Source organism: Phocoena sinus, chromosome 11 (genome assembly GCF_008692025.1).
Source record: "Phocoena sinus isolate mPhoSin1 chromosome 11, mPhoSin1.pri, whole genome shotgun sequence".
NCBI classification, from domain to species: domain Eukaryota; kingdom Metazoa; phylum Chordata; class Mammalia; order Artiodactyla; family Phocoenidae; genus Phocoena; species Phocoena sinus.
This window is the reverse complement of record NC_045773.1, coordinates 103,937,300-103,958,082: the sequence shown is the minus strand read 5'-3', so window position 1 is coordinate 103,958,082 and position 20,783 is coordinate 103,937,300. Positions and strand designations below refer to the sequence as shown.

The 20,783-nt window shown below is 47.6% G+C and overlaps 1 protein-coding gene across 4 annotated transcripts in view; it reads left to right on the top strand.

Moving 5' to 3' along the window:
• The first annotated feature begins 66 nt into the window (after window positions 1–66).
• DUSP22 (dual specificity phosphatase 22) overlaps window positions 67–20,783 on the top strand; it is a 72,635-nt gene continuing 51,918 nt past the window's right edge. The window contains exons 1-3 of one of the 4 annotated variants that reach the window (XM_032648765.1): window positions 67–530; window positions 12,304–12,337; window positions 16,367–16,449. In XM_032648765.1, the coding sequence (XP_032504656.1) occupies window positions 510–530; window positions 12,304–12,337; window positions 16,367–16,449 (138 nt within the window). In that variant the 5' untranslated portion in view covers window positions 67–509. Of the gene's footprint in view, window positions 531–12,303; window positions 12,338–16,366; window positions 16,450–20,783 lie in introns of those variants that run through there. The other 3 variants (XM_032648764.1, XM_032648768.1, XM_032648770.1) reach the window with 3 other exon arrangements.

Sequence of the window (20,783 nt, the reverse complement as noted above, 5' to 3'; positions counted from 1 at the left end):
GGGTAGGGGCTGCGCCTGCGTGACCACCGGCCCCGCCCCGTCTCGGAACGCGCAGGGCGACGGCGGTCGGGGCGGGGGTGCGCGTGCGCCCTGGGCCCGGGCCCCCGAGTAGCCAGAATCCTGGAGGCCCCCGCTTCCAGGAGCCATGTCCCTGCACCCTGGCCTCCGGGAGACATAATCCCTGCGCCCCGGCCGGGCCCCTAGGAACCGCGTCCACAAGTCCCGGGGGCCGGCGTGGCAGGCGCCGGGCTCACTCCGGGAGGGGGCAGGCGCCGCGAGCCCCTTCCCACAGGGGCGCCTGTGCCGCTGTCCGGCGGCCGGGGAGCCCGGGGGCCGCGGGGGACAGGAGCGCAGCGGACCGAGAGGCCTGGGCGCCGCCGGTCCGTGTTGCTGTTTACGCTGCGGGCGCGCAGTGACCCCTGCCCGCCCTCCCGCTGCTCCCCCGCCCGCTCCAACATGCCCTCAGTGCGCCTGCCGCCGCGCCCCGGGCGCTAGACCGCGCGGCCGCCATGGGGAATGGGATGAACAAGGTAACGTGTCCCTCGTTCCTGCCCTCTGCCTCCACTCCTCAGCCTGCCTGCGCGGGGCTTTGCCGGCGAGCGGAGCCCTCCGCGCCCCCGGGCCCCCGAGAGGCGGGGGCCGCCGCGTGCCTGCGTCTGCGAGGCCCCCGGGCCCCGCCGCTTCCGGCTTGTGGCTGAGAATTAGCCGTGCCCTTTAGCGGCGCCGGCGCTTGTTCTGCCCCGACTTGGGCTAAGCTCACAAGGATTGTGGTTTCTGCCATTTCTCCCCTCCCCTTCACCCCCAGACTCGGCTCTTGAAGCATCACCACCCACATCATTACTAAAGTGGAGTAGATAAGTGTCTTCTCTTCCGTAATTTCCTCTTCCCAGATTTTTTTTTTTCCGTGTACGCAGATAACTTTTTCTTGTGGACAGAAAAGTTGACAGAGGCCTAAATCCTGAGGTGCTTTTAATTCCCTGGGGGGCGGGGGCGTGGCGGGTGGTGAGAGCACAGATTCAGAGCTGATTTATCCGGATAGTGTGGTTTCTGCGCAGGGCGACCTGTGCCTTCTAGAATAGAAAACCCGGCTTGCTCTGCTCTCCGGCGCCCCAGACCCTTCTTCCGAGGCCGTGGGATGGTCTGTGCCTTTCCTGCCGGTGGAGGGGACCAGATTCCAGCTCTTACAGTTGAGAGTTGCTTGGGGTGTATTCATGTCAAACGCAAGGTTAAGGAGCTTTTGATCTGGTACTTCTGGTTTAAAGAAAAGACTTACAAAACTTTCTTTTTTCTAAAGCCCTCATCTTCACGGGTCTTTGAAATGGTCCTGGATCAGAGATTAGTTTCTGGTCTGCTTCTCTTCCCCGGTGTATTCCACTCACCCGCGTCTCTGCGCACTTTCAGCTTCCCTACTGGGTGGGTATAAAGCTGATTTGTCAGCCCTGGGGTTCTTTCAGCTGGAGTGTTAGCAGTCCAGGCAGGTAGGAAAGGTACCCACTTAACTCTTCACCTGCCACGTCAAGTTCACTGTCATGGAGACTCAGTTTATATAAAAGGGGATTGATTGTGTGGTTTAGGCCTGCGTACCGGAGGTTTTTTGGTAACCAGAATGGTATTCCTTGTGAGGGCTTTTTCGGTGGGAAGGCTGGGTGGAAAGAGACTCTTCCTTTCTTGGATAAGTACTCGCAGTATGTATGTCCCCATTAGCACTGGAATCCGTCAGCACCATGCGCTTCTGCTTTTTTAATGCAAACAGAACAATAAAGGGGCTTCTGCGAGTTTGTGGGCTCTGTTTTCCTTCCCATTAGTTGTGGTCACACCTCAGCTTTACTTTGTTTTTTTCCTACAGTTATTTCCCCTTGAGTTGTTCACTCTCCACCTCTTTCAGCCTTAATTTGTAATATTTTTCTATTATAACTCAAAGAACGTGTTTAGGCATACAAATCATTGCCTAAGTGTTCAAAATTAATTGCAGGCTTTTCAGCAAAAGCGGTCATATTCATATCATGATTTTTACCTTTCAGAGAAAGCACTACATTTCTTGATGATGTTATTCTCATGACCATCTTATATTGTACGTAGAGCCACTATCTCCAATGTAGAGACGGGGAAACATACCTACAGACAGATTTAGAGACACCATTAAATCAACCAATTGTTATTGTGTACTTGCTATTAGCCAGGTGCTGTATTGGTTGAGGGGGCTAGGGGAGGTGCAATGGTAAAAAACACAGACAGAGGTCTTTCACTGAACCTTCAGTATAGACCAGCAGTTGCCCGATAGAAATATAATGTGAGCTATATATGTAACTTAAATTTTTCTAGTAGCCAGATTAAAAAAGTAAAAAGAAACTAATTTTAATAATATATTTAACTGAAATATGTTGAGAATATTGTTGTTTCAACATTTAACCGTGATAAAGTTACTCTTAGAATGGTTTGTATATATTTTTTGGGCTAAGTCTTCAAAGTCTGGTGTGTATTTGATACTTAAATCACATCTCATTTGGGATTAGCCACATTTTAAGTACTCAAAGCCACTGTGGCTAATGGCTACTGTATTCCACAACACGGGTTGTGTGAGTGAGTGTGTGTGTGTGTGCGTGTGTGTGTGTAAGAGAGAGAAAGCAAACACAAGGTGGGGAGGAGTGAGGGCTCCAGAGGCTGACAGGCAGTTTCCTGAGAGTCGGGTAAGTAGATGTGATGTGTATAACCTAGAAGCAGCATTCATCCAGGCCAGGGGTCACGCTGGAGGACAGAGGTTTAAGCTGAGATCTGAAGAACTGCTCTAAGTTGCAAGGTTGTTTAGTGGCAAAGTAGATTGCTGGAAGCAAGAAATTAAAAGCCTTAATTAGAATTTGCTCATGTGTTAGTGTGTGACTTGGAACTAGGCTTCATTTTTTCTGTTAAAAATTTAAAAAAAGAATGGTTGATTTGCAGACCTAGTGGAATTAGTATAAGGTGCTAGCCGTAGAAATGCTTTTCTAAGAACATTTATAGATAAAAACGCAGTGCCTTTGGAACTGAAAACTTTATTTGCCGTGTGTGTGCCCTGAGGTGCCTGGGACAAGATTTATTTCCAGTCTCACAAAAGTCGGTCATCCTTGGCAAAAGGAAACTTATGAACTAAACAGTGCAGCAGTTTTTGAATACAGCAGTTTTTATTTCTATTCTTTGTCCTCGTGGAGGATCTTCTCATCAATACGCCCCCAGTCTCCTGTGTGGCAGAATATCGTGCCCATCTCAGTTAGGTGTACACAGTGTGCTACTTGGAGAGTGTTAGGGGAAGAAACATCTGTGTTCTGGCCAATTAAAGATGAGGAGGAGGGCTTCCCTGGTGGCGCAGTGGTTGAGAGTCCGCCTGCCGATGCAGGGGCCGCGGGTTCGTGCCCCGGTCCGGGAAGATCCCACATGCCGTGGAGCGGCTGGGCCCGTGAGCCATGGCCACTGAGCCTGCGCGTCCAGAGCCTGTGCTCCGCAACAGGAGAGGCCACAGCAGTGAGAGGCCCGCGTACCACAAAAAAAAAAAAAAAAAAAGATGGTGAGGAAACAGAGAATACAGCAGTTGTAATCTTTTTTTTTTTGAGCCTCATACAACGTGCCTGCAGTTTATAAAATCTAAGCCTCACTATAGCCCTAGGAGTCAGTCTGTCTTATCTTACTCTCTGTGCAGATTAGGAAATGGAGACTCAGGTTAAGTAGCATATCTAAGGTCCTAACGCTAGGAAGTGGCCGAACTGGGTTTTGAACCCAGTTCCCACTGATGTTGAAGATAGTAGAAGTCTTTCTTTGAACTAGAATACCAGTTCATTCCAAGTGATTTCTGAAGACACTGAAAAAAGCTCCCTGGAGTCCCAAATTAGTTGTAAAATAGGAAAAGCCTTCTCCTCTCTCCCTTCATGTTTGATATTGATATAAGGAGGAGAGGGTTAAGTCAGGCAACTACAACTATTTTTTCATTGTTCTTTGTGCAGTTTCCAAATAGATCCTCTAAAGTGACCAAAATTATAGTCACTGATGAACTTACGGTGTGCCAAGGCCTGTTTTGAGACTTCACCACATGGAGTAACTCATTGAATCCCCACCACAACTCCAGGAAGCAGGTGCTGCCATTTTCATCCCTGCTTTACAGATGACCTGGCCAGAGTCACCCACTGGGTGAGTGGCAGAGCCTGGACTCAAAGCCAGGTGGCCTAGCTCTTGGCGTCATGCAGGTTGCCCCGCCTTGCTGCTGAAGGCCAGTCTAGCAAGGGTCTCTAGTAGGATTAGGTTAAACTAAACAGGCTGCTGCAAGCAAATGTGTTTCTGTGGAGCCTTTGAAAATTCCTCGTTGAGTCGAAGTTTTCTCAAAGGTCTGACCCCCAAATCTTTTGGGGGAGGGCCTATAAAGAAAAGTCCTCATTCTCGTCTTACTAGTCTTAAGTACTATAATAGCCCATTAAAAACAAAAATCTAATCTCTCTGGCCAAGCATTCTATTAGAGAAATGTGCATGTTTTTATCTTGAGCAACCTGAACTAATGATCTAAAAGTGGGCTGAAGCATTGCCATTCTAGGGCGGGTTGTAAGGACCCAGCGCTGGTTCAGTTCACCCAGCACACAGCTGCCCAGTCTGGCGGCCTTTTCGTTCCTCACTGCCCTGTTTCCCCTGAAAGCATCCTACCTGGTGGAAACAGATGCTGCCCAGTATTTCATGGGCAACTTACTCATGGCAGCGGGAGGCAAACACTTAACTTGGTGCATCACTTTTCTATAAGAAGACCACTGTTGTGAAAGAGAGGGGCAGAGCTATCAGAAAGCCTGATTTGTGGTGTCTACCACTCTGCTACTGCATGGGTGTGTTCTTGAACAAGTCACTTTGTTTCTGAGCATCAATTTCTTTATTGCCCTTGATTCACAGGGATGGTGGTTTGCTTAACTAGTCTCCTTATTTGGCTCTAAAATGAGTATAATGTTACTTCCCCCAATTACTACCCAGATTCTTGGGAGAAGCAAATGAGAATGTATTAGAAGACATTTTTGCAAACTGTAAAGTACAAATATGCACTGCTATTAGCGTTCTTGGATTTTTCCCATCAACGGTGACAGCGAAGACATCTGCTTTAGATATGGCTGACACCTGTTTTAGGATGACTTCTCTTCTTAGGAAGACAAGGGAGTACGGTTGAGAAAGGAGTATAGTCCAAGGGCAAAGAGCAAGGAGAATACGTCCCCCTAGGCATAGCCCGTTCCTCAACCTCTGCACTGTTGACACTTGGGGCTGGATCATTCTTTGATGTGGACCCCAGTGGGGGCTTCATGGCGTTGTGGTGAACAAACACACCAGCCTCCACCCGCTAGATGCCGGTAGCACTCTCCCCTCATGGTGACAACCAGAAATTTCTCTGGGCACTGCCAGATGTCCTCTGGAGGGTAAAACTACAGTTGAGAGCCACTGGCCTGGGGTTCTCCATTCACAATCTCCCGAGCCCTGTGTGATATGGAACTGAATCGTTATCAGAAAGTGGAATAAGGCTGAAAAGGTTGGGAAGCATGGTTTTAGTTTGGGAAGGGGCTGGAAGGTCAGACATCCTCGCGCTGTTAGATGCTGCTGTTTCCACAACGGAGCACCCGATGTGGCTGCCTTCATAACTCATCCGTCTGTCCATTCACCAGTTCATCAAATTAGGTTATTGAATTCCTGCTATTGTCAAGGCACCGTGCTAGATCCTGTAGTGGGAAATAGCGTGAAAGACAAGACCCTGCCACCCAAATTGGTCACAGGCAGCCTACAGAGGAGTCCTGCAGGAGGGAGCACGCCGCAGGCGGCGTGGCTGTGGGCCTGGCGGATGCACGGTTCCATGCTGGTGGTTCCGTCCTCTGCACAGCACCCCTTGAATGGTCTTTCTTCTCAACATTACAGTTTTATTTCATTTTAAAGAAATAGATGCTTAAGGCACTGTTCTAAGTGCACACAAGAGTATTCTCAGATTCTTCCTTTCATAAATGCACACTGTTAAGTTCATGGCCAAATGGCATTAAGAAAGTCTGTGACATTTAGACCTTCAGGGAATCCACCAAAGTCTTCCCCGTTGCCCCTGGCTTTGAAGCCCACCGAGTCCTTTCTAACAGGAAGAATTAAGATGCCCCGCCCCGTGACCGTGTACTGCTACTTGATCAGACATTTGATCTTACATCTGCTTGGGGGGTGCCCTCGGATTCCATGGCATCCTGAAGTACTAAGAAAAATGTTTAAAGAATAAAATATTTCCTGTCTTAGAAGCAATGTTGTTTTGCGCCCAAGTGCTTTTTTGTGGCGAAGGATTTGATTTTGTCCGTGTGTCTGTGGTCGGTGTCAGGACAGTGTGGCTGTGAAGGAGGCTGACCAAGAGGAGCCATCAGCCATGGTCAGGCAGGGTTTCTGCAGGATAGCCTTCGTTATCTCTCCCAGACAGTGTTCTAGTAGAAAACAAGGATCATTTTTGACCAGCAGAATGTCAGAGAGTGTTTCCCTTTGTGGTGTGTTTCATCACCTTTTATGCAGTGATTATCGCTTCATGTGCCCATCTCTGGGCCTGGCTTTTGGGACACAGCAGGGAACAAGACAGACACAACCCCTGCTTTAAGGTCAATCAAAAAAGTAAGCAAACAAATGAAAAAAATTTAGGTAGTGATCAACGTGATAAAGAAAATAAAACAGGGTAATGTGACAGAGGGTGCCAGGGAGTTTGATGGTCAGGGAAGATCTCCCTGGGAGCTGTTATCTCATATGAGACCTGAGTGACAAGCAGCCACCCAGGTGGGTGATGGGGCATGAACATCCCCAGCACAGGGAAAGAACAGTGGTTTCCAAGGCCCAAGGATGGTTGGGACCAATCCTCTACTTTTCTTTTAGAGCCATAGAACATTCCCACGTTGCATTTACAGACGTTTTCCTTGATCTATCCTTACTTCTCACTATGTGGTGATAACTTCACTCCCCCTGTGTTCTTGCTTCTGGCTTGAGTTCAGACTTTCCACGAATTCACTGGTCAGCCGCTTTGTCCCAGATGCCCACTCTGCCCTTCCCTGGCCTCCCCCATGGGCCAAGAGGAGCCATGAGCCTGCTGGAAAAAGATTTCATTTCATTTTCTCTTTCTCTGTACTTAGGGATTTAGCAGCAGCAATAATACCAGGGGAGTCAACCAGTCAGATTTTTTGAGTTTTAAGTTTGAACTGAGGCTGACTGGTATAGAAATTTAAATATTTACGGGCTTTTTTTTTCTCCTTGAAAACAAAAATGTAATTTCTCTGCCTGGCAATGGCCAGTTCTCCAGCCTTCCTGGATCTTGTTTTGTAATTTTATATGGAAGAAACTACAGAAACTGGGATTGAGCAATTTGCTTTCTATTTCCAGCCCCTGAATCTGTAGCTTATTCTCCTAGTCTGGAAAATGGAGTTAAAAGTTTACTGGCACAACTCTGTCCTCTCCTTATAATTAAAATATTTAAGTGCATGTAAAATGTGCATCTTACATGATTTTTGGTAAGTTGCCTCCTTGATTTTGCTAAGTTCAGACCTCTGTCCTTGCCAGCGCTCTGCCCCGGGGTCTCTTCTGGGAGCCACTCTCCTTTAACACCAGCCCCAGAGCCACTGGCCCTGAACAGAAAACTTCCCAGAGCAGAAAGGGGTAAAGCTTGATCTCTCAGGCCTCACTCATCATGGTTTTCCATCTTTCTCTTCCTTGCTTGGCCCCCTCCCACCTGACTCACGTTGTCTACTTGTTCATTCGTTGGTTGAAGAAACATTTACTTAAGTATCTACCAGTCGATGGAGAACCACTCAAGTTTAGAGAAAACATATTCACAAATATGATGCAGGCAGCAGATAGAGGTCATAAACTCGATGTCTACGGGCCATACTCAGCCTACAGATGTTTTATTTATCACAGTATTTAAGGTTTTAAAAAAATACAGTTGACAGTGTTTGAAAATTGGGCTGTTTCCCATAAAACCCAGATGTTGGAATTGGGGATCCTGGCCTGCATCTCTGCATCATCACCTTGGCCAGGCATGGGGCGGAGGCTAAAGACCTAGAAACCTCCATCCTTGAAGGTCTTTCTTGCTGAGGTGTCGAATTTCTGATAGCTACTTGGAGCCCTAAGGAGATTTTAGTGTGTTGAAGGAGGCTTGAGGAATCCTTTGGAGGGACCAGTCCAGAGGTAGGGAGGTCTCTAAGAGCTGTTGCAGTAGGTCAGGCAGGAGCTGAACAAAGGCACTGCACCAGGGCCCAGAGGCGCAGACTAACTGGGGATCTGTGGAGGAGTAGAAGCTGGTGCTGACTGAGGCGGGCGTGGTGTCCAGAGGAGGGAGGCGTCTCCTGTTGGCTCCTGGAGTGCCAGTGGGGCTGCCCTTGTAGGTGGGTGGGGCTTTGCTAGTCTGTGACTTGCTTGAAGGTCTGTGCGGTTCATTTGCATTTGTGCGTTTTTCTGGGTTGAACGGCCCACATCAGGGTCTCTGGTTGTAAGTAACAGAATCCAGACGTGACTCCTTTGGGTAGAATAGGTCAGAAGGCTGGGAAGTCTGGGGAACCAGATTTAGGCTACCTGCCGGGAGCAGATCCTAGAACTGGTCTGGTGAGAGCATTTCTGCGGCTGCCTCAAGATGCTACTGCTGCTGCCAGTGGGTCCTGCGTGTTCCACCTGCCCTACTGCAAGAGAGGATGCTGTGAGTTGTCTCTGACTTCGTCTGGAGGAGCTGTGGAGACGTGTTGCACTTATGCCCCATGTCCGTGCTGTAGCAGGAAGGCAAATGGAAGTGGGGATCTTATGTAGGAAGAGCTGGGCTCTGCTTCCCACTAAGACTCCAGAGTGGGGATGGGGATTCTCCAAACACAGGAAAGGGCTTCAGAGGCTAGGAAACCAATAAAATAGCTGTCAGTTACAGGGTTTATAATTTTCAAACATACCCATGGGATGAGGGACCCCAAAGAGTGAGCATCCCTTCCCTGTTTAGAGAGAGTATTGGGAGCAGAGCAGGTGATGTTCCAAGGTGGAACCAGGAGGGGATATTGGGAAAATACGGGTTATCTGGCCTGACTGGAGATTGAAGAGAAGTGGGGAATCCTTTACAGGCAGGAAGCCACGTTGAAATTCTCAGCTCATTTTCAGTTTTGGCCTTCATTTTCTTGGGAAAGGGTTTGCCAACAAACATTTTGACCTAGAAAATGACCCAATGAGAATATGGCTTTCAGAAATTAATTTGATGAGACAGAGAAGTTCAGTGGCTACTGCTCTAGCTTGTGAGGTTCTGCACTGGGACCCTTGGCCTCACAACCAAGGAGCAAGGGCCATGATGGGACTTGGTAGCTCACTGAGAGCTACCAAGGGGAGGGGTAGCTGGGAGGGGGCTCCACGTTTTTCATTCTGGGTGACAGGGAGAAGGTGACACCGTGAGGGGACAGGTGGGATCAATAGTGGGGGTGGGAGGATAATGGGGTGCAGGGTCTGGAAGACGCCCTGGAGGTGAGTTCCAAAGGATGGATTCAAGGAACATACAATCAGTTCGAGAGCAGTAGAGCCCAGAGATGAGCTAATCTCATGCCCCTGTTTTATTTTATTTGAAAATAATATGAAATATATTCACTTATGTTTAGTAGAGAAGGTAGTAGAAGTACAAAGAAGAAAAGCAAAAATGGGCCATAATCTTTTCCCCAAATAACCCCACTTGACTTTCTGGAAAAACTAAATTGAAGTAATGCATGTGCACGGTATGTAAAAGTGCCAACGGAAATCTAGAAGTGGGCTTTCCAGACCTCCCAGCCCCCAGTGTCCCCTTCCAGAGGTGAGCACAATAAGGAAAGCATTCCTTTATATTTATCATGATCTTTCCCAGATACAGTAGATAAAAATACTCCTCTCTAACAGCCACACACACCTAGCATCTCAGTGGCACTTAACCTAGAGCCTGAACACTTGCAGCGGCTGCCCCTCCTCTGCCCCTTCCGTCTCGCCTCCTTCACGCTTGCTCCCAGGAGAGACGGGCCTTCCTTCTCAGGGCTGGCTGTCTCCACCGCCCCCTGCCCGTCCTGCCTCTCTCCCAGCCCGCTTCTTTTGGACATCAGGGCCCCTGAGTGTCATCGCCTCCTGAAGGTCCTCGGGGACCCCAGAGTGGTCAAGGCGCCTCTTCCCTCCCTAGGCAAGCAACTCAGCAAGGGAAGTGGGACACTGGCAGGACCATGTCTCTCGGTCACACTGTATCCCGAGTGCCCAGAGGGTACCCGTATGTGACAGGAACTCAGGAAACCATTCAGCCACTATGATGCATTCTGCAACTTCGGGGAAGCAAACGTGCTCCATGATTGTGTTCTGGTCCATTGTAACTGTCAGCTGTATGAATTGGGAGACTGCTGTGGTCAGTGTTAGGAAAGAAAAATAATTTTGACACATTGGAAATGGCAAGGATGATTCTATTCAAGACCATTACAAGTGGGAGATGGAGCTCCACTCCCAGTGCAACCGGGGCAGGTGAGGGAGTGGGTGGAAATCACTGATGGAGCTTGATCAGATGCCAAGGGTGGAGGAAGAGGGGCTTGACTGATACCAAGAGCGGGTGGGCGCTTGACACCTGGCTCAGCAGGGTTCTTGGCTAAATCTGGCCAAGGACCAGCCAGGTGGAGAAGACTCGAAGTTCGGTCAGGGAGGAAGTCTGTGTCCCCATCAGCCAAAGGAGCTGGGTGATGATTTTGCCCTTGAGTATCTAATGAAGATAGGAGAGACCCTGGAGAAGCGCAGATGACACGTGAAAAAGCTCTGTGAAGGCAAGAGCTGCCAGAGAGCATCAGTTCGAGGCGTCTCCCAGGTGAACTTGCATTGTTCTTACGTTGTTTTAAAACAGGAATGGTGAACTGTTTACTCCACCCTTCCTCCCAGGAGAATCCCAAAGACTGATTATGTTTCAAGAAAGACCCGTCAAGTGTTTTAGTTCCTTGGCAGTTTTCCATTTCCTGGTTCCAGGGCTAACCCTGCCAGCCTCAGTGCTGTGACTCTCTCAGTCCCCTGGGGCACTCTCCAAGCCAGTTTTGCCTCCCCGGGTATTGAGTCAGCCAGAGTGACCACATGTCTCCATGACGACGATGTCACTTCTGGATTTTGCCTTTTGTCCTAGATTATTAATAGTACCCCTTTTCACTCTCATGGGTGTCCTATTTTGGTCGATTAGTTCTTTGGTCCCCCATGACAGACGCTGACCCTGGACCCAGTACTGCTGTGTCCCAGTACATCCCCGCAGGCAGCTGGTTGTCAGCAAGATGCTTGAAGGAATCCAAGCACGTGAAGGACGGCACTACCTGCTGCTTTCAGCTTTCTTAGTGGAAGTGGAAAAAAACGATGGAGAGTGTGAGGCAGATGGGGCTGAGAGGAGGGTGTCGCCAGGGCACCAGGGGTTGCACTGAAGTGTCCCCAAGGCCAGTGTACTGTATGCACTTGGAAATCATATACGTGGTGTAGCTTCCAAAGCAGTGTCCATATTTGGATTTCAGAGGTTCCATACAGAGTAGTGGCAGGACAGGAATTAGCTTCGTGTTTTGCAAAGTGGGGGGTGCTTTAAGGTGAGAATTACAGTCACCCGTTTCCGTCTCAGGTCTACTGAATCATTCTATGTGGAGCCTGGGGCTGGGGGCTTCCCAGAAACCTGAAGTTTTAATAGATTCCGCTGATTCTGGTGGATAGTCGGACTTGAGAACCACTGCCTTAGAAGTAGATGTTTTGCAGCAAATGTGTGTTCTTATTAATGTGCACGTTTAGACAGTTCTTTCATTCATTTAGCAACTCTTTATTGAACGGTAATCACGGGCCAAGACCTGGGCCAGGAGCTGGGTGTGCAGCCCAGCAGAGGGGACAGGCCTCCACCTAGTAACGTCCATGACAGCATCACTGCAAGGGGAAGACGGTGGGCGCTGAAGCAGGGCTCAGGACAGGCCTCCCCAGGGCATGGGTCGGAGCTGGGGCCTGAAGGATAGGGAGAGCGGGAGTAGAGCTGCTGCCTGGCTGCGGAACAGCATGTGCGAAGCCTCAGACTGCAGAGGGCGGGTTTGCTGGAGCTGAGAGAGAAGTGGGAGGGGGGAAGTGGGGGGCGGGCAGGCAGGACGCGTGGAGGGGATGCTGGCGGCGCTTGGTTTGGGGCTGGGCTCAGAAAGAGACAAGGATGCTTGTCGTCCGTGCTGTCCACCTGGGAAGGTGCTGGGAGGTGGGTGTGGTGGGCACAGGCCTGGGCTGCGCTCCCACCTCCTGGAGGGCCCCGCGTCAGCCGCGGGCCTGTAACACTCGTGTCTGGTCTGTGTCTCCCCCTAGATCCTGCCCGGCCTGTATATCGGCAGCTTCAAAGGTGAGTTCTCCTTTTTGATTATTGTGGTAAAATATGTAAACTACTAAATAGGCCATTTTAACCTCTTTTGAAGCGTGCAGGTCAGTGGCATTAAGTCCATTCACACCATCGTGCAGCCGTCACCACCATCCGTCCACAGAACTCCCATTTTCCCAACTGAATCTGTCTCCATTGGACACTAACTCCCCATGCCCCAACCCAGCCCCTGGAAACCACTCCCCTCCTTTCTGTCTATGAATCTGATGGCTCTGGGGACCTCGTATGAGTGGAGTCATGCAGTATTAGTCCTTTTGTGACTGACTTATTTCACTGGGCATAACAAGGTTGATTCACTTTTGTAGCCTGCGTCAGAATTTCCTTCCTGTTTAAGGCTGAATAACGTTCCAGTGTGTGGATGAACCACACTGTGTTTGTCCATCACCTGTGGACGGACACTTGGACGCCCCTGCTAGTGGTGAGTTCACTGTTTTAACGATTACCTTTAGGCTCTCACGCATGGTGGAGCCCAGGTGTGGACGTCGGTTCATGCAGAGTCTGCTCTGGACGTGGCCACCACTGTGCTCTGGTCCTTGTACCCCGACACCTTGGCCAGTGGCTGGCAGAGTGGCGTGGAGCCCTGCAGATTCCACCTTGACCTCTGCCTTTTGTAACTCTGCACGCTTGCTGGAGCTTTATTATCAAAAGAAGATGGCTCAAAGGCACATTTAGCAGCCATGTAACGTGTTTGTCATCTTTGTCACTTTTATTTTCTAGTTATTAATAAATTTTCAGAAACCCATTTTTCTAATTACCTGGGGAAAACAAGTGGCAGTTTCGTCTCCAGCAGATTATTCTTATCCTGTGTTGACTTTTCTGCTTACACACGTCTCTGCAGCTTGTTGAATATTTGTTGATATGCTGTCTGCTACTGACCTTTTATTTTTAGCTCGTTTGTCTCAAAATGCTCTGTAGATGCAAAGGTGAGTAGCAGCCCACGGAGCAAAGTGCATGCGGAGGGGAGGGGCTGGTCCCCACCTTGTGAGGCGTTTGAGTGTGTGTGATGGGGAGCCCGGTCTCCCTCGCGCTGGAGATGGACTGTGTGTCATCCATGGACTTGGCCCAGGACATGTGCAGAAACAAGCCTCCTGTTTTGGTGGCGAGGGCCCTCCTCACCACGCCTGGCTCCCCAGACGAGCAAGAACACACCCCTGTCTGTTTTCTGGTTGTTGCTTAAATCTGTGAGCTCAGGTTCACATCGATTGTTAGAACAGTCTCAATGACTTCTCTGCGTGATGTTCATTTCCTTTCCCCCCTGGGCTCCGAGGGCAGCTAACTGGCCTCAAAGAGAAGTCAGCACAGTGAGCTGACAGCTGCTAATTGCTGCCAGAACATGTTAAAAATAGTCCTGGCGTTCCTAAATTAGTAAGCTCTGTAGTTCTGAAAAAGCAGCAGTGCTTTGTGGCAGGTAGGGGAGTGGTGCTAGAATGCATAACATCTTTATGGTTATTTAGTGAATTATTATTAACACTTTCCTGGGGAGAGGGGAATGTCTTTGTTTTTGAAAACAACAGAATTTAGGATAAATTCTTGGAAGTAGAATTGCTGTGTGAATATTTTTACAAATCAGAAATTGTAATAAATACCAACCAAATTCAATACTCCTGCCAACAGTTTCCATCACGCTCACAGATGGTGCCAGGCTGCTGCTTGCCAGACCTCGGTTTGAGCAGCAAAGGACTAAGTTCTCCAAAGATTTCGTGCTCGGGGAGAGCTTGTGCACGTGTACGTGGGCTAGCTGATGACCCCACGGCAGACCTTCCAGCTGCATTCACACCATTACCACGGCGCCCACGGCTCTAGACAGCCATCCACCAATAACATGTAGTCCTGAAGAATAAATGTCATCATTCCAATAGTGTTGGCTGAGCACTCATGCACGTAAATGGGTGGACAGAGCCTGTGCTTGTGGGAAAGAGTAATCCGAAGGTGGCGTATGCATGCGGACGGATGGCGCTGCAGGAGAATAGAAAGGAGCGCGGAGCAGAAGGGGCACAAGCATCCCCAGGAGCCACTTCTGTCTTCTCTGGGGCCCAACAGTCAGTTTTCTCATCTGTGGTATCAAGGGTGGTTGTATTCGAAAACAATTTTATCCCCAAACCACCTTTTTTGTTGTTGTTTATCTTAATCTGTGTTACAAAAGTATACTTACGGGGTGATGAAAATACTCTAAAGTTAGATTGTGGTGATGGTTAAACAATTCTGAATATACTAAAACCCATTGCATTGTACGCTTTAAAAGGGTGAATTTTATGGTATGTGAATTATCTCAGTAACACTGTTTTTTAAAAAAGGAAAACACGTATAATCTGGAAGAGCCTGGCCTGGAGTGCCTTGCGGGGAGACCCCGCCCAGCTGCTCCGAACGCCTCGCTGCCCCGCCTTGTCTGGGCGCCAGCAGCTCCAGCTTGACCTTGTTTCACCGCTTGTCTAAAATGCACGTACTGGTGGGGACTGGAAAACCACAACTCGGTGAACACGTGGGGTCTGCCTGCCTGTGGGACCCTAAATAATTTGAGTTCCCGCCGAATTCAAAACTCACTGAAGCCCCGGCTTGGCGTAGTTGGCGGAGGGTCTGCTGGGCCGGGTCCTATGTGATGGACGTGGAGGCTGCTTGGGGTTGTTGCGGCAGTTAAGAGAGTCTTAAAGTAAAACCGACGTTTTAAAATTACTTTTAAAGATCATTCTCTTGACTCTAAAAATGTTACCTGCTGATTGCAAAATGTTTAGAATGGTGTTTCTTAGTTTCTGCTTAATCACCAAGGCTTATTAGAAATGCAGGTTCCCAGCCCTGCCATAGACCTTGAACTAAGTTGGAGCCCAGGAATCTGCCTTTCTAAAAAAACCCCAGGTAGTTCATAGGCATGTTAAACTTTTACAACCACCTGTGTTGAATACACACAAAAAAACTATAAAGAAAAAAAAATTAAAACACTTGTAATTCCATCTCTTCAAGATTATCACCGTTTGGGCTAATTCCTTAGAGCAGTTTTCCCCCACTGTGTGTGTTTGTCTTTATGTGTTTTAACAAATTGAGTTTATATTGTATTTGTAGTTTGGTACCTGCTCCCCCTCTCCCCAGCTAATACCGTATCCTGAGCATTTTCCCATGTCATTAATATTCTCCAGAAACATCATAATTAAACATTTGATTTTCAGTCCATTTTACCCTCTATCATTTTCAAAGGCTCGCCCCAGGCCAGAACAGGGGCAGAGGGGGAGCGGACCTCCTTGATTCTTGCTGGGCCCTGTTTTGTAGATTAGCAGAAGTTCCAACTTGAGGGGATTTATTCCAACTTTCTTCTACACGTATGATCACTGGAAGGGAATGTAATTTTGGTGTCTCCTTAGTGTCATATGCAGATAATTTAATAGCCAACTTATAACTTATGGACTATTTTGTTTGGAATTTCCAGAAAATGTTCCATTTTTAGTTTTGCCATGAAGTGAATGTAGATGTTGTAAACCACAGTCTTATCTGCATCCGGAGCCATTCCCTGGTGTTTGACATTAGGGTTGATAAGTCTGGCAGATTCCTGTATCTTATATAGTAAGTTGCTGTTTTGTGTTTAATTTTAACTTAGATACTAATCATTAAGAGGCAGTTAAAAATATTTGAAACATCTTTCTTATTACATGTTTCACGTAAAATACTAACCTAAGGGCCTACAACTTAACAAGTGTCAACTACAGAGTGACTCCCTCTAAACAGTAACACTCATGATTATAAAGTTTATTAATCTAAATATATTTCAAGTCTTATATGACTACTTTTTAACAGAAGATGTGCCAATCAGAAATAAACTTAGTTATCTGCAGAATACCTAAAAGCAATAATCCTAGATTCCCTAAGTCTAGATTATTCTGGTCTAGTCAGTTATGAATTTTTAAGAGAGAAACATGCAAGTCATTTTGTGTTCTTTTGCCGGCTAAACTTAAGGAGTACTTCACTTGCAGAAAACATTAAAATGTCCTCCTCTTTCTTCTGTGACAGATGCCAGAGATGCAGAGCAGTTGAGCAAGAACCAGGTGACACACATTCTGTCTGTGCACGACAGCGCCAGGCCAGCACTGGAGGTGAGAGAACTGAGGTGCACGCGTGTCTGCACTGTGCTCCTGGGTCCAGGGGGCACTGACGAAGCAGCCATGTTCTCTGCAGCACCGCTGTGCCCCTGTGTCACCGGCCGTGTTAATCTTGCGCTCAGGCCACGTCTGTGCCTGGTCCGTGGCGTGGCGGGAGGACGCCTTCTCTTCCTGATCGTCCTTCTGTTACGCTGCTAGCTTGGCTTTCTTGGCTGAATGCCAAAGAACAAGCTGATGCTGCATTTCCCTTTGGATCCTAAGGACATTTAAGACCTATTTTCATTCCTTTCAAAATTATCTCCCGTTTTAGAATCCAGAAGAATTCGGTCTGCTCATTTCCTGATTTTTTCCATTTAAGCTCAATTATTTGCTAGGAAAAAAAAGGCAATGGAGGATAAATTGTCCCTGGAGGTTTTCCGGGGCTTCTCTGTGCAGACTGTCAGTGCAGAAGTTGTTGTGTTTTAGGTTTTAGAGTAAACAGGGTGTGTCTGCCTTCACACTAATTCCAAAAGCATCTTCAATTTTACCCTAATGGACGGTTTGAGCTGTTGGCTGGGAGCAAAATATATTTCTGTTTATTAGCCTTGACAGAGCCCAAACTACCTCTTTGTAGAAAATGATGCGAGTGTGGTTGTGATGTGTATGTTTTTCTATTTTAGGGTTGGGTATTGGAGAGGGAGCTGTGGCTTGTTCTGAAAGAAATAATCCTAGTTCAATCAGTTTACACTTAAATTCATAGTCTGCGAGAGTAGGTAATATATTTTTATTTCAAATTTATCTATTTTACTTGTCCATTACAGCTGCCAGATTTCAGTCAGTTTCAAATAAATGAGGATATAGAGTAATAAGTGATTCTACTGGCATCGCCATACAGAGGACGGTGGGATGTGAACAAACCTCTGTTCCTTTCTCCAGATTTTTGAGCTTGCACTTCCCTTTGTTGTTTTAGCTCATGGGTTTTGTTAAGGTGCTACAATTTGTGCTGCAGCGTGATTTTATTGGAAACAACAACAACAAAACATCATTTTTCTGGAGCCTGACATTTCCCTAGAAAATAGCTACTCCATTTTTCATATATCAACAGTAGTTTATATTAAACATATAGCCAAGCTATGGCCTAGATGATAAGTTAAACGTAAACTGGTCATGACTTACTTCCTCTTAAATCACAAGATGAGGCTTGAGGTTTCCTTTACTTTAATAAATTGCATAGATGTCCTCCCCACCCTCGCCCTCTAGGCTGCCTCGCACCCTTGTGCCCTGTTCGGCACAACACGTTGTCAGGTAGGAACACGGTCCCGGAATCCGTCCCCACTGTGGCTTCCGTCCAGATACCAGACCTTCAGGCTCACAGAACTTCCTCCATGCGGGAGTTCTGTGAGCCTTGCTGCCCTGCCCGACACTGGAGGTGCTTCTCTGATGGATGAGATCAGGTTTGCTTATCCTCTTGAACCCTGGGGTGATGTGGTCAGTGGAGGGAAACAGGTCCGAGCCTCCAGGTACCAGATCTACTGTCTTTTCCCCATGGGACTGCTTTTATTTGGCAGCATCCTGTTTCAGCCTTTGGGTGCTTTTATCACCTCTCTTGATAGTAAGTACTTTCCTGTGATTTCATTTTATTAAGGGTTAGACCTTCGTTTTATAGCATGACATACTTTAACGTTGCCCCTCTTACTTTATTCATTTTTAACTTCACAAGTAATTCATGAATATATTCTTAGCTTAAAAATTAAAACGATAGATTCTCTGATTGCACAGGTGGGGAAAACTGAGGCGTCAAAAGTTATCTGATCGGGCGTGCTTGCCTTGAGTGGTTGGGGTCGAGGACGCTCGCCAGGGCCCCGGAAGCTCCGGACCTTTGTGTAGCCCTCTGCCTGATGCATAAAGGCAGTTGTCTCTCTTAGGTTTCAAACTCAGTTCCAGAAGCCATAATTTCACCCAGCCTGAGATGAGTCAGGGAAGTTACTTGTTTGGAGTCGGTAGGGAATTAATGGATAGATTTTATGTTTCAGCAGCTCCATGTTTTGCTGGCCCTGATCCTTGGATGGAAGTAGGGCAGGAATGAGGTGAGAGGGCAGATGGTTTCAGGGCCCTGATAAAGGGTGGAGGGATAAGAGATAGGAGAGAAGGGAGCTGGCACCTCGTGCCCTTTCTGAGATCTTCAAAGCCATGCATGTTTAGAGAACAGGCCCTAACTTTCTCTGGGCAGCCCTGGGCTGGGCTGGGCTGGGCTGGGCTGGAAGTGGGGAGGTAGTTACTATCCAAAATAGAAAGGTTTCAGTCCTGTCACATCCATGCGGGAGTTCTGTGAGCCTTGCCGCCCTGCACGGCACCGTAGGTGCTTCTCTGTGGGTGAGATCAGGTTTGCTTACCACTCTGAACGCTGTGGCGAGGTGGTCAGTGGAGGGAAAGAGGTCCAAGGCTCCACTTCCTGTCTCTTCAGAAGAGTATCCGAGGGTTAGATCTTCCAGAATAAAGAGTCTTAGAGACGTGGCAGAGACTTAGGCGCCTCTTGCTCACTGAGTCAGCTCTAAACTAAGATCTGAGATTTTGAGGCGCTCTGGCTCCATTTTTATGCCTACTGCTCTTTGTTTGATGTAGAAATCCCAGCTGAACAGGGTCCTAGAGATCACCTACCTGACTCCATCACTGTGTGGACAGGAAGCTGAAGTTCAGAGACGTGAAGGGACTCTCACAATCCCACTGCTGTTTTAGATAGCTTGATGGAAACCTGGATCTTCTCTCCCAGGCCAGAGATTTTCCCAGAAGGCTTCACTGCCTTGGTCCTCTTCTAGCATGACTGATACTTCTGACTTTGCTAGCAGTATTAGTAGATATTGACACATCAGCTTTGGAAAGGTTGTACCATTTGTACCCCCACTGGCAGTATATCAAAATACCTGTTTCCCCAAACCATCACCAGCACAGAGTTTTGCTCTTCTTTACTTTTAATTAGCAGTATTTTTGTTTTGTTTTATTTTCTGTGAATGCCTTCCTCACACTGTCGAGTCCCCTGTCCAGACAATTCTTCCATTTGAAGGCAGGGAGTGGATGGCTTACTCTTGAGCTCCTGCCGCATGCAGGGCCCTGGGACAGGTGCTAGAGATAAAGTGAATGCCAGTGTCTGCCATGGTGAAGCCCTCAGTGAATAAACAAAATGCACACGGTAACTCTTTCATACATATTACTAATAATTACCATCAGGCTCAGGGCAGGAACCGCTCAGAGAACAAGGTTCCTCCTTTACCACGTCAGTCTGGAGGCATTTGCGGTGCTGGGCTTTTGGCTGGGCCTTTGGAGACAACTGGGGATTTAGAAAATTTGGTTGGTACCGCTCTGGCTGGTAGAGTACCAGGATATGCCTTCTGGTGGGGCCCTGACTCCACGGAATCACATCGGTCCTGCTCATCCCCCATGGATCCTGGGGACCCAGCCTGGAGGATAGCAGTGTCCTGGTTCCTTTGTAGCATAACCAGACCTGGCGGCCTGCCCACGTCACCTGCTAGCAGCTGGCGGAGCCGGGGGAGAAATCATTGCCACGTAGATGAATTTCAAGTAGGAATTAAGCCGAAATCTGTAATCATAACATCTAAGGGGGAAAAAATCCCTTCCTCCGATTCCACATTGAGGACTGGGTGGGGCAGTGGCCTGCGTTTGCTGAAAGTGTTTCTTTATTTGTGGGCTGTGTTTTCAGTGCCTACTGGTTGCTCCAGATTTGAGGGATGGTGAAAACTCCTGTCACAAAGACAGTGCTTTTTCAAATCAGAAACCCCGTGTTGTTTGTAGGTGCTGAGGAAGTAATATTGAGCAATGAAAGGTTTCTCCCTTCCTCTGAAAAAAGAACCAGAAGTCTATCTTTCTAGTGTAAAAATTTCAGAGTTTGTTTCATCTTTCATGTTGGGTATTTAACCAGAGCACCTGCAGGAAACAACTATTTTTCACTATTAACAAAAATGCTTTAAAAAGTATTCTCATTCCTTCTCTGGGCTAATAACAGAAACAATTTAATTTTTAAGTGATTTACATTTTAGGATTAAATAGAAAACAAATCGTTTATATACATATATTCAAATCAGGGCGTTGCATGCATGATGCCACATGGATTTTCTGAGCTTGAGTTCGGCTTGCATATTCTTCCCATTTTAAGTTGTGACTTTCGTATTTTGAACCATTTAAGTGTTTGTTTCTGTTTTCAAGAATAGGATGTTTTCATAGGCCAGCATTTACTCCTGGTGATTCTGTTTTATATTTCCTTTAACACAAAAGACATTTTCTTGAGTTATCCAGACTCAGGATTTAATTTTGTTAGTTTTCTGTGTAGTTGACCA